Source organism: Protobothrops mucrosquamatus, unplaced genomic scaffold (genome assembly GCF_001527695.2).
Source record: "Protobothrops mucrosquamatus isolate PMUCROS unplaced genomic scaffold, P.Mucros_1.0 scaffold7641, whole genome shotgun sequence".
In the NCBI taxonomy this organism is placed as follows: domain Eukaryota; kingdom Metazoa; phylum Chordata; class Lepidosauria; order Squamata; family Viperidae; genus Protobothrops; species Protobothrops mucrosquamatus.
The window spans coordinates 3,109-16,674 of NW_015393440.1; the positions used below are offsets into that span (position 1 = coordinate 3,109).

At 49.2% G+C, this 13,566-nt stretch overlaps 1 protein-coding gene across 1 annotated transcript in view; it reads right to left on the bottom strand.

Moving 5' to 3' along the window:
* LOC107300611 (coatomer subunit gamma-2) overlaps positions 1 to 10,615 on the bottom strand; it is a gene marked incomplete at its 3' end in the record, with an annotated part of 13,502 nt that extends 2,887 nt beyond the window's left edge. The window contains exons 1-8 of the mRNA XM_015829921.1: positions 10,579 to 10,615; positions 7,839 to 7,891; positions 6,163 to 6,243; positions 4,256 to 4,327; positions 3,553 to 3,632; positions 2,116 to 2,191; positions 1,326 to 1,418; positions 491 to 577 (exon numbers count right to left, since the gene is read on the bottom strand). Of these exons, the coding sequence (XP_015685407.1) occupies positions 491 to 577; positions 1,326 to 1,418; positions 2,116 to 2,191; positions 3,553 to 3,632; positions 4,256 to 4,327; positions 6,163 to 6,243; positions 7,839 to 7,891; positions 10,579 to 10,615 (579 nt within the window). The remainder of the gene's footprint in view (positions 1 to 490; positions 578 to 1,325; positions 1,419 to 2,115; positions 2,192 to 3,552; positions 3,633 to 4,255; positions 4,328 to 6,162; positions 6,244 to 7,838; positions 7,892 to 10,578) is intronic.
* Between the last annotated feature and the right edge of the window lie 2,951 nt (positions 10,616 to 13,566).

Below are 13,566 nucleotides of genomic sequence, written 5' to 3' on the forward strand. Positions count from 1 at the left end.
TCCATCTATCTATCTATCTATCTATCTATCTATCTATCTATCTATCTATCTATCTATCCATTTACCATCCATCCATCCATACATTTACTGTCTGTCTGTCTGTCTGTCTGTCTGTCTGTCTGTCTGTCTGTCTGTCTGTCTATCTATCTATCTATCTATGTATGCCATGGTGGAGCAGTGGTTAGAATTCATTATTGCAGGCTAATTCTGCCGACTGCCAGCAGTTCGATCCTGACCGGCTCAAGGTTGACTCAGCCTTCCGTCCTTCCCAGGTCGGTCAAATGAGGACCCAGATTGTTGGGGGGGGCTACAGGCTGACTCTATAAGTCTCTTAGAGAGGGCTGTGAAGCACGGTGAAGGGCTACTGTTATGGCTATCTGCAGAGAAGGCATCAAGCGAGGGGAGGTGGACTTTTCCAAGCTGGCCTCCAACTTCCAGGATGGGTCCAGAAAGCTTCCCAGCTCCCTCCCAAGATCTGGGGAACCCTTACCTGCACCATGACGTTGTCACTGGAAGCAGCTTCCTGGGCTTCATTGATCCACCGCTTGACCACATCGTAGTTGACCTTCATCATATGCTGGAAAAGAGGGCCAAGAATCAAGAATCTCCGCTGTGACTTTAGTCAAAAACTGATCTGGATTAATGCCCATCCTGAATCACGTTAAACAAGTGAGCTGTTCTGGGGGGTTGTAAGAGCCTGGAAGTTGAAGGACAGGAGGAATTCATCTGGAAGTGGTTCCATGTACGAACCAAGAGGACACGGTATCTGAAATCCAAAACTAGGGATAGGTTGCAAAACCTACTACCGTGTTTTCCCCAAAATAAGACATTTTTCCTCCAAAAGACGCATTAGGGCTTATTTTCCGGGTAGGGCTTATATTCGGGGAAATAAGGTACTAAATGGGTCCATCTGGCTGAACAATCTTAACTGGGGCTTATTTTTGGGGTGGGGCTTATATTTGAGGAAATACGGTACCAAATGCGTCCCTCTGGCTGGACCATCTTAACTGCTATGCTGGCCGAGGAATTCTGGGAGTTGAAGTCCACGAGTCATAAAAGAGCCAAGGTTCCCTAACCCCTGGTATAAACAGTCCTTGACTTACGACTGTGATTGAGACTAGAATTCCCACTGTCAAGCAAGGCGCTTGCTCAACTATCTTGCAAATGGTTCCTAAGGGAATCACTGCAGTTGTTGAATGTTGAATCCCATGGGCGTTAAGCAGATCTGGCTTCCCTCATTGATTCTGCTTGTCGGAAGTACAAGTCGGTGGCCGAGAACTCGAATTTAGATCACAGAATCAAAAGTTCTGGCCTTCTTTCCTTACCAAGGATGACACCAAGGCGGAACTGGAGACGCTGGGGACTTTGTCGACTATGGCTTGCTTCATGTATCTCTCGATGGCCTGGAGCATCGTTCCCTGGGAAAGCGGGAAGAAGGGAGGTGAGGCAGACTTCTAAATGGCACACTGGCCAGAAATGAAAGAAGGTAAAATTACACTGAAGACTAGAAGACCTCCAAGGTCCCTTCCAACTTATTCTATTCTATTCTATTCTATTCTATTCTATTCTATTCTATTCTATTCTATTCCATTCCATTCCATTCCATATTTTCTATTCTATTCTATTCTATTCTATTCTATTCTATTCTATTCTATTCTATTCTATTCTAGTCCATTCCATTCCATTCCATTCCATATTCTATTCTATTCTATTCTATTCTATTCTATTCCATTCCATTCTCTATTCCATTCTATTCTATTCTATTCTATTCTATTCTATTCTATTCTATTCTATTCTACTCTACTCTGTTTTCTATTCTATCCCATTCCATTCCATTCTACTCTATTCCATTCCATATTTTCTATTCTATTCTATTCTATTCCATTCCATTCCATATTTTCTATTCCATTCCATTTCACTCCATTCCATATTTTGTATCCTATTCTATTCTATTCTATTCTATTCTATTCTATTCTATTCTATTCTATAGACTACCTGTTAAAAGAATCTGAAGCTGGGGGTAAGATCAGCTGGGGTTCAAAATCTCTTCCATGAACCAGAACACCCCTTCCTTTCATCACCCTCTTTCACAAGGGGAAAAAACTCCGTACTCACATCCGTGATCCGACATAGCGCGCGAATCGCGGGGCCTCGATAAAGGTCTTCTTTCCCCGTCATATCTTTCGTTAGGCTAGAACAGACAAGGCAAGCCGGCATTAACTGAGACATCAGGGGTCCTGGGGTTTATATACATACATACATACATACATACATACACACACACACATATACACATATACACACATACATATATACATATATATATTTTTCAAAATTTGGATTGCTAACAGAACTGGAATGGCCATTTCGAACTTTTTAGTTCTTTTCAACCAGACATACCCTTCTGAGATTCGAACCTGGGCTGTCTGCATGTTAGGCAGATGTATTAACCTCTAGGCCACAGGTTCTGTTTTCAGAAGTGGTTTGCTCTTGTTTCCTTCCTAGGGCTGGGAGAAAGTGACTGGCCCAAGGCCACCCAGTGGTTTTCCTTCTAAAGCGGGACTAGACCTCATTGTTTCCTGGTGACTGGCCCAAAATCACCCAGCTGGTTTTCATGCATAAGATGGGACTAGAATTCCCAGTCTCCTGGTGGCTGGCCCAAAGTTACCCAGCTGGGTTTTTATGCATAAAATGGGACTAGAATTCCCAGTCTCCTGGTGACTGGTTCAAAGTCACCCAGCTGGTTTTTATGCATAAGATGGGACTAGGATTCCCAGTCTCCTGGTGATGGGCCCAAAGTCACCCAGCTGGTTTTCATGCATAAGATGGGACTAGAATTCCCAGTCTCCTGGTGACTGGCCCAAAGTCACCCAGCTGGTTTTCATGCATAAGATGGGATGAGATCTCACCATCTCCTGGCAATTGGCCCAAAGACACCCAGCGGGCTTTCTTGTCTAAGGTGGCTCTAGAACTCCTAGTGATTGGTCCAAAATCACCCAGCTGACTTTCGTATCTAACATGGGACTAGAACTCCCAGCCTCCTGGCGATTGGCCCAAAGTCACCCAGCCGGCTTTCATTCCTAAGGTGAGACTAGAACTCACCCTCTCCTGGTGATTGGCAAAAGTCCCCCAGCCGACTTTCCTGCCTAAGGCAGAGCTAGAACTCACCGTCTCCCACTTTCTAGTTGGAGGCCTTAACCACTACCTCAAACTATCTCTTGCCAATAGCCTGTTAGCTTAATTAAAGTATTAAAACAGAGGGATACGTGGCTTTTCTAAGACAAATGTGTCTGCTGAAGATTTGTAAAGGGCACCCAGGAGACCGAGCGGTGATTGCAGCGCGCCTTATGCAGGATAATTGGTTCTCCAGGTGACGCCGGATGCGAGAAACAGGCTTGTTCCAACCGGCAGAAGATGATCCCTTGGGGGACCGAACCGATCCTGTAATGGGATCTAGAGGCTTCTGGGTGGAAAACAGAGTTGCCCCCCCTCCCAGATTCTTCCTCCCAGCGGAAATACCGACGCTTCTAGCCACGGAATCAACACAGGTACCTGCTGGTGACGATGATCACGTCCTCGGAAATGTTGGCCATCTCTTTGATGGTCAGGTAGCACATTCTCCGTAAGGTTTGCTGCGGAAAGACCCGGAATGAAAAGCTGAATTTTTCCAAGGGGTTGCTGACCCGCTGTGGTTTGATCCTGGTGGTCCACAAGACCTCCCTAAGGGCCTTAAGAGCGGGGTGGGGTGGGGAGGGTCCAATCACGACCGCTTTAAGACTTGTGGACTTCAGCTTGCTGTCTGGGGAATTCTGGGAGTTGAAGTCCACAAAGGAAGAACATTGCCAGCGGTCACCAAGCCAGGAAGAGGAAAACAAGGATCTTAGCGAAGATCCAATCTCTCAGGGGCTGCCCCAAAGAAGAGGGAGTCAAGCTATTCTCCAAAGCGCCTGAAGGCAGGACAAGAAGCAACGGATGGAAACTAATCAAGGAGAGAAGCAACCTGGAACTGAGGAGAAACTTCCTGACAGTTAGAACAATTAACCAGTGGAACAACCTGCCTCCAGAAGCGGTGAATGCTCCAACATTGGACGTTTTTAAGAAGAGACTGGAGAGCCACTTGTCTGAAATGGTATAGGGTTTCCTGCCTGAGCAGGGGGTTGGACTAGATGACCTCTAAGGTCCCTTCCAACTTTTATTATTATTATCATTATTATCATTATTATTATTATTATTATTATTATTAGAAACCACTCACATCGTTGGACTGGAATAATCTGGTCATTGCAAAGAAGGCTTCCGTGGCTTCCAGTGTCCCGAAATGTTCACCCTTATGGAAGAGAAGGGAGGAATCAACGTGCACATTAGGCCAGGGCTTGAACCAGTTGTCCCCTCCCCTGGTCTCAGCTTAGGTGATCGCCCCACAAACCCCCCCCAAAACAGCCCCAATCGTTTCAGACTAGCTTTTGGGCTGCAACAGGAACCACCGGGCTAAGGAGACACATCTCAAACTTCAAGAATACTAGCGAAAAGGTAACGGTGACCTTGGGTCTGTTTCGCTTCCTGTGGATTTAATGGACCCGTCCATGCGGGTGTTTCAGGGGTAGAAAAAATATAGGCAACCTTTAGACCAGTCACCAGGAGACGGGGAGTGATAGTCCCGCCTTAGGTATGAAAGCCGGCTGGGTGACTTTGGGTTAGTCACCAGGCGACGGGGGAGTTCTAGAGTTCTAGTCCCACCGTAGGCATGAAAGCTGGCTGGGTGACTTTGGGCCAATTACCAGGCGATGGGGAGTTCTAGTCCCGCCTTAGGCATGAAAGTTGGCTGGGTGACTTTGGGCCAATCACCAGGCGACGGGGAATTCTAGTTCCACTTTAGGCATTGAAGCTCACTGAGTGACTTTGGGCCAATCATCAGGCAACAGGGAGTTCTAGTCCCACCTTAGGCATGAAAGCCGGTTGGGTGACTTTGGGCCAATCACCAGGCGACAGGGAGTTCTAGTCCCGCCTTAGGCATGAAAGCCAGCTGGGTGACTTTGGGTTAATCACCAGGTGACAGGGGAATTCCAGTCCCGCCTTAGGCACGAAAGCCAGCTGGGTGACCTTGGTTCCAATTACGACGAGGCGGCGAGTTCTAGTCCCGCTTTTTAGTCACGAAAGGTGGCTGGCTGACTTGGGGCCCATCCCTCCTTTTCAATCCAGCCCCACCCCAGCAGGTTGTTGTAGGGCAGTGGTTCTCAACCTTTTTAATGCCGCGACCCCCAACCAATTGTAAGTCGAGGACTAAACCGGTCTAAGTCGAGGACTAAACCGGTCGTAAGTCGAGAACTAAACCGGTCGTAAGTCAAGGACTACCCAACCGGTCGTAAGTCGAGGACTTTCCCTGCCCAGGAGCGCCGCGCATGCGTGGTTCCGCCCCCTGCGCCGGCCGAGGCATAGCTGACAAGCGGCAGAGACGGAGCAGGCCGACCACCAGCTGGCCCAGCCCAAGGGAGGTAAGGCACCCGCCGGAAAAGGGGGAAAAATGGCGGACAAAAAAAATGGCGGACAGCCTTGCTTGGCGACCCCCGTGAAATGGTCGATCGACCCCAAATGGGGTCGCGACCCATAGGTTGAGAACCGCTGTTGTAGGGGAAAGACAAGGAGGAAAGGATAATTTGGGATGTGTGCCGGTTTGAACTATTTATGACAATGAGAAAGGCGGGAAGTAAATAAATATATAAAACCGCCCTCTTCGTTTTGCAAAGAGCGACAGGACAGAAGCGATGAACCGGAGAGGGGGAGAAGAGGAACGTCGAGTCAGAGGAACCTCAAAAATAGACGAGGGTCTTGCTGGAAAGCCGGGGTGTGTGTGTGTGTGTGTGTCAATGGAGGGGTCAACCAATTTCTCCTGTTTACATTAGGACTTCTCTGCAACCCTCATTCCCTGCCCTGGTCTTCCTTTGACCTTACGGGAAGACTTGGGAAAAGGGTGACCCAGATTACCCCATTCCTTGTGCCCCCCTCTTAAAATAGGAACCCTGCTCTGGTGCCTAGCTTCAGGGAGGCTGCAATAATTCCCTCCCACCCACCCACCCAGAACCTTCATCTCCTTCCACACAAGCCGGCTCAGATGGAAAAGCGCAAGTCCGCAGCTAGTCCTGCACGGAAACAGCTGCATGTTACCTGGTTCAGCAAGTAAAGGATCTTGGTTAGTATGTGCAGGCATCTCCGTGGATTGATGGGCGTCTCGTTGAAAATGCGGGCCTGGAGGGGAAAGAGAAAATCAAGGCCTTCAAATCGGAGGAAACGCTGTTTTCGATGTACGAGCGGAAGCGTAGAGTCGAACTCGGGGGTAGTCAGAGTCCCATCGTGCTGACGTTTCCCGTGGGACCCTGGGTCCAATTCTGGACCCCACCCTTCGAAAAGGCCGTCGATAAACTGGAGCACAACAGGGAAAGAGCCACCACGGAGAAGGCCCTTCTTCTAGGTCCCACCAGGTGGACCTCCTTAAGGGAGGGGACCCCTAACATCTGATTTCCAATCTTATCTCCGCAGGGATGATGATCAGGTGGGCCACCACAGAGAAGGTTCTTCTTCTCGGTCCCACCAGGTGGACCTCCTTAAGGGAGGGGACCCATAACATCTGATTTCCAATCTTATCTCCGCAGGGATGATGGTCAGGTGGGCCACCACAGAGAAGGTTCTTCTTCTCGGTCCCACCAGATGGACCTCTTTAAGGGAGGGGACCCCTAACATCTGATTTCCAATCTTATCTCCACAGGCATGGTGTTCCTCAGGGAGGGAGCCACCACGAGAAGGTCCTTCTTCTTGGTCTCACCAGGTGGACCTCCTTAAGGGAGGGGACCCCTAACATCTTATTTCCAATCTTATCTCCGCAGGGATGATGGTCAGGTGGGCCACCACAGAGAAGGTTCTTCTTCTCGGTCCCACCAGATGGACCTCTTTAAGGGAGGGGACCCCTAACATCTAATTTCCAATCTTATCTCCACAGGCATGGTGTTCCTCAGGGAGGGAGCCACCACGAGAAGGTCCTTCTTCTTGGTCTCACCAGGTGGACCTCCTTAAGGGAGGGGACCCCTAACATCTTATTTCCAATCTTATCTCCGCACGGATGATGGTTAGGTAGGCTACCACGGAGAACGTTCTTCTTCTGGGTCCCACCAGGTGGACCTTCTTGAGAGAGGGGACCCATAACATCCCCTGCATCCCTGCTCTGTTATTTAATTTGATTTTAAAACAGAAATTTGTATATTTATCGTGGTTTTTATTATCGCCTGTTCACCGCCCTGAGTCCCGTAAGGGAGATAGGGCGGTATATAAATTCAATAAATAATAATAATAATAATGTAGACTGGGAAAATAAGGTCCTTCAAATAACAGGGAAGGAGCCACCACAGAGAAGGCCCTTCTTCTGGGTCCCACCAGGTGGACCTCCTCAAGAGAGGGGACCCATAACATGTGATTTCCAATCTTATCTCCACAGGGATGATGTTCCTCAGGGAGGGAGCCACCACGGAGAAGGCCCTTCTTCTTGGTCCCACCAGGTGGACCTTCTCAAGAGAGGGGACCCATAACATCTCCTGCCTCCCTGCTCTGGTGGGTCAAGTCGACTGGGAAAATAAGATCCTTCAAATAACAGGGAAGGAACCACCACAGAGAAGACCCTTCTCCTGGGTCCCACCAGATGGACCTCCTTAGGAGAGGAGACAAGCAATTACAAAAAAAACAAAAAATGTGGTCTGCTTTGCACCCCAACCACAGTCACGGCACGTGAGATGGACGGCCATAAAGACAGGACCCACAAAACAGAATAAAGTCGAGGAAGACCCCCACCATACCTCCTGAAGGATCGCGCTTTTCTCCAAATGTTGGAACGGGTTCGAGCCGCTACCTGAAGAAGACAAGAATACACGACGTGAGCCTAACATTTTTCAAAGAAGAGGGATTTGCAAAGCTCCCTTAGATACTTTCGGGAATGCCAGGTCAGACCCTCCCATCACCACGGGACGGATGCTGGTTTGCAATGTGAAAAGGCACAAGAAATAAGAATCCTACATGAAAGCGACGAGGCAAAACAGGTGTTTTTGGGCTTGTGAATTCTTTCTTTCCAAGTCTTGAACTGTCTACACCAGGGGTAGGCAACCTTGGCTCTTTTATGACTCGTGGACTTCAACTCCCAGAATTCTGGGGGTTGAAGTCCACGAGTCATAAAAGAGCCAAGGTTGCCTACCCCTTGTCTACACTATCAAAAGTGAAATGACATTGTAATACGACTCTGTACAAGTATCAGAGGGAATGAGGGATTGCGAGATTGGCTGGGAAACTGTCACAGAAGGTTGAAAAATGAAGATTGTGTGACTACAAGCAGCAGCCAGCAGCACTGAAGCAGCCACCATTTCCCCAAATTTCATTCCCTTAGGAATGAAAGATTTTGGGACATATTCTGTACATTAGCACGTGGTTCAAAAATAGTTGCCCTGAGAGACGTTGTGAAAGGTGAAAGGTCATGACAAGGTGAAAGGTCATGTAGTATATTACAGATAGTCCTCAACTCACAGTTCCTCTCCTAGTCAACCTGGCGGTGTTTGCCACACAAGGACCTTGTGACCCCAAATGCTTGGCAGTAAGACAGGTGTGGATGGTCTCTGAACCTGGGGTCCCTCATTTGTAGTTTAGTGTTGATTGAGACAATGGGAATTCAAGTCTAGTCTGAACCACGGAGACTATCTGGGAGACTTTGAGTCAGTCCCCCCCTTTTAATCCAAGAGTTAGGATCACTTTGGGGAAGGGGCTGGTCTAGAGAGGGTCCGTCTTTGCTCAGACACGGAAGGTCTTGTAGGAAAAGAAGAAGCAGAGGCTGGGGGTGGAGTCAAGAGAGGAATCAGCCTGGAATCATTACATTGTCACAAAGGGTCTGAGTCCAATCCTCCTTGAATTACACTGACTTTTATCTAGAGCCAATTTAGTGCTGACCGTCAGTTGACCAGATTCTTCTGCACAGGCATGAGTAATAAGTCTTCTGAACTGGACATTATGTGTAATCCTGATTCTTCATGCTGGTCAGGTGATAGTTGCACCTGGAAGACCTGAAGAAACAGGTTGAGGACAGATCGTCCTGCGGAAAAGCTACGTGGTGGCTAATCACTCGAAGTCTTTACCTGAGATTGTGTAATGTATAAAACCAGAGTTTTGCACGGCAGGAGAAACATAAAAGGACGTTGGACGTAGTTGCAATGAGGCATTGAAGCAGTGTGTAGGGCAGTGTTTCTCAATTTCCTCTGCTTGAAGAGGGGTGGACTTCAACTCCCAGAATTCCCCAGCCAGCATTTATTGGGATTTAACAATCCTGCTACGATTGGTACGGATCAAAGTGCCCGGAAGTAGTTGGCACACAACCAGCAAACAATTATAGTCCACGAAGGCACGCCTCTGATCCATGGGGAATTCTGGGAGTTGAAGTCCACAGGTCTTAAAGTGACCAAGGTTTCATACCTCCTGATCCTCAACTTACAAAAGTTCATTTAGTGACCATTCAAAGTTACAATGGCACCCCAAAAAGCGACTGAGGACCGTTTTTCACACTTACGACCGTCGTAGCCTCCCCATGGTCACGCGATCAAAATCCGGACGCTTGTCAACGGGTTCGTATTTACGACGGTTGCAGCGTCCCGGGGTCAGGCGGTCCCCTTTTTGCGACCTTCCGACGAGCCAAGTCCATGGGGGAAAGCCAGATTCACTGAACCACCGGGGTTGCTAATTTGTCAACTGCAGTGATTCGCTTAACGACTGAGGCAAGAAAGGTCGTAAAAGCGGGGTAAAAACTCACTTTAACCCAATGTCTCGCTCGACCGCAACAATTTTGGGCTCCATTGTGGCCGTACGTCGAGGACGTATAAAGACTCCTGCCTTGGGGAAGGGGGTCAGACTAGATGACCTCTAAGGGTCCCTTCCTTAACAAGAATTCTAGGAGTTAAATCCTGGGCTTTTTTTCTTTGCAAGACAACCAGCATTGAGGGGCGGGGGTCCCGGTTCAGCCCCAGCTCTCCCCCAACCCAGCTTCACCCCTTGCCCCAAAGAGACCCTCCTCTAACACGCGTTTCCCATCTATTTTGGGGGGGGGGAGTTTTATTGCTGGCTGCTAAGTAACACACCTGAGAAACGCACAGAGGCAACACAGGGACCCCTCAGCCCAGGGACCCCGACCTGGGCCCCCAGGAGCCCCTTGACCCAGAAGGTCCAATCTGCCGGCCCGCTTTGCATGGCCCCCCAAACAGATGCAGCGCGCCCGTTCAGACGTGCAATGAAAAAGTGGGTTTGTGGCAACCCGGAGGGGGGAGGTAGCTAAGCCGGAACAGCTTCTTCTTTCCCCTTGCTCCTAATGCCACGCCCTCCCTGACCACGCCCCCAAACTCAGCTAACTGCTTCGAACCTCTCAGGAGAGAATGCGTGAGCCACGCCCCCTAGGGGCGGAGCAAATGGGTCTCTCAGAGGGAATCAACGGGGTTGACAGCCCCGCAGGGAAGGGACTCCTCAAATCTGCCTAGCAACCGCTTTAACATAAATCAGGGTGACTCCTACCGGACTCCTCATCTTTCTTGTCGAACTTCTTGATCATGGCGACGGCGACGGCAGCGGCCGGTTGGCTCCCCGCCGCTCACTTCGGCCTCCCCCGCTAGGTCCGCGGACAGGAAATCCCGCCCCGTCAAACGGTCGCCTCCCGGCCAACCTTCTAGGACGTCAGCGGCTCGCGGGGATGACGCTCAAGCGGTGGGGCCGGCCTTCCTCGGCAACGTCACACGCGCGCCTCATTTTTCCGCCCCCTTATTTGCATGAGCCGCGCCCCCTTTTTCCACGCCCCCTCGCCATAAAGGAGCGCGGACTTTTCGGGGAGGAGCCGTAGACGCCCCCTACAGGTGGCCTCATTGCCAAATGTTCCTCAAGCTTAGCAACATTTGACGTAAGGACTTCAACTCCCAGAGTTCCCTAGTCAGCATGGCTGGCTAGGGAATTCTGGGAATTGAAGTCCAGACGTGTGAAAGGAGGCCGGCTGGGGAATTCTGGGGGTTTGAAGTCCACCCATCTTAAAAATGATTTATTTATACTAGGGGTCTTCAAACTTGGCCCTTTGATGACTCGTGGACCTCAACTCCCAAATTCCTCAGCCAACGTCCATTTTGTTTGTTAGATTTAAGACAGGGGTCTTCAAACTTTGCTCTTTTATGATTTGTAGACTTCAACTCCCAGAATTCCTCAGCCAGCCTCCATTTTGTTTGTTAGATTTAAGACAGGGGTCTTCAAACGTGGCCCTTTGATGACTTGTGGACTTCAACTCCCAGAATTCCTCAGCCAGCNCAAACACAGGCTGGGTTCATGGAACGTAATTAAACTCCAATGCCAAATTAATTGTCTTTTTGGCTTCGCGAAACCAACCGAGAGAGGCACTTAGCCTGGGAGTACGGATTTATATAGCTGTAAACCAAGAAAGTGCGTCTGGTAGTTCTGAAACAAACCTGGATAAGTTAGGTTGTGTAAACTAGTATTCTCAGAGTCTAGCCCAGTGTTTCTCAACCTTGGCAACTTGAAGAGGTATGGACTTCAACTCCCAGAATTCCCCAGCCAGCTGTGCTGGCTGGGGAATTCTGGGAATTGAAGTCCATACCTCTTCAAGTTGCCAAGGTTGAGAAACACTGGGCTAGCCTTTGGGGGCAGGAGGAGGTGAAGAGAGCCATTGCGTTGTTGGAAGCTAGCTTTCTTTCTTTCTCTTTTTCTTTCTTTCTTTCTTTTTTCTTCCTCCCTTTCCTTCTCTTCTCTTCCCTTTTCCTTCCTTCCTTCCTCCTTCTTTGCTTTTCTTCCTTCCTTCTTTCCCTTCCTCCCGTCCTTCCTTTTTCTCTCCTTCCTTCCTCCCTCTTTCCCCTTCCTTCCTTCCTTCCTTTCCTCCTTTGCTTTTCCTTTCCTCCTTCCTTCCGTCCCTTTTTCTCTCCTTCTTTCCTCCCTTTCCCCTTCCTTCCTTCCTTCTCCTTCCTTCCCTCTTCCCCTTCCTCCCGTCCTTCCTTCCCTCCTCTCCTTCCTTCCTCCCTCTTTCCCCTTCCTTCCTTCTCCTTCTTTCCCTTCCTCCCGTCCTTCCTTCCCTCCCTTTTTCTCTCCTTCCTCCCTCTTTCCCCCTTCCTTCCTTCTTCTTTGCTTTTCCTTCCCTCCGTCCCTTTTTCTCTCCTTCCTTCCTCCCTCTTTCCCCTTCCTTCCTTCTTCTTTGCTTTTCCTTCCTTCCCTCTTCCCCTTCCTCCCATCCTCCCTTCCCCCTTTTCTCTCCTTCCTTCCTTCCTTCCTTCCTTCCTTCCTTCCTTCCGAGTTGCAACCACAACTGAGCCCAAAATGTACGTTGCTAAGTGAAACATTGGTTAAAGTGAGCTTTGCCCCGTTCTACGGCCTTCCTTGCCGCACCTGTTAAGCGAATCACACCTGTAAACCCACTTTACAACCTTCCTCCATCTGGGTAAGTAAAGTGCTGCCGTTGTTAAGTTAGCAACACAGTCGTTAAGCGAATCCGGCTTTCCCCCCCCGTCGACTTTGCTAGTCAGAAGGTCGCAAAAGGGGATCGCGACACTCCCACTCCCCCCCCGGGACACGGCCACCGTCGTAAATACGAACCAGTGGCCAAGCGGCTGAATTTTGATCACGTGACCACGGCGGGGGGAATGCCGCGACGGTTGTTAAGTCTGCAAAAGGGTCCTAAGTCCCTTCCTTCAGTGTTGAGCGGTCGCTAAATGAGCGTTGTAAGTCAAGGACCGGAGCTCTTAAAGAGGAAAATCGCAAAATAGCAACGGGTCCACAAAGGCCCCCTTTTCACCCTTTCTGTGGGGGCAAAGCAACAACTTTTTGTCGTTCTCGGGAAAAAAACCCTATCTACAAGATTTCAACTTTTATTAATGAAGTACAAAGAAGCGGATTATTGCGTCTCATAATAACGTCGAGGGATTTTTTTTTTCCCCTGCCCCAACATGATCCGAGAGCCGTACGTAACGCCTTTCTGTCAACCCCGGAGATTCCCAAATCCTCACTCAAGCGTTAATTATTATTATTATTATTATTATTGGCTTTCGTTCTAACTGGGAAGATTAAAAAAGAGGGGGCTACAGCGGGAGCAGGATGTCTAGCAAAGTACGACATGTTCTAGTCCTGGAAGAAGAGGAGATTGTAAATTTTTAAAAAATAACAACAATGATAATAATGGCACGAGAATCCTGATGCTAAACCAGGGGTAGGCCACCTTGGCTCTTTTATGACTGGTGGACTTCAACTCCCAGAATTCCTGAGCCGGCCATGCTGAGGGGAAAGGGAGAGGTTTCCATGCTTAGCCAGTCTGGCTCAGGAATTCTGGGAGTTGAAGTCCACCAGTCATGAGGGGGTGATAAGTCCCCCATGCTGGCTCAGGAATTCTGGGAGTTGAAGTTCACCAGTCATAAAAGAGCCAAGGTTGCCTACCCCTGGCCTAGGAGGCTCACCGCTTAGAACAGGAGGACTTAGGACAGGGGTAGGCAACCTTGGCTCTTTTATGACTCGTGGACTTCA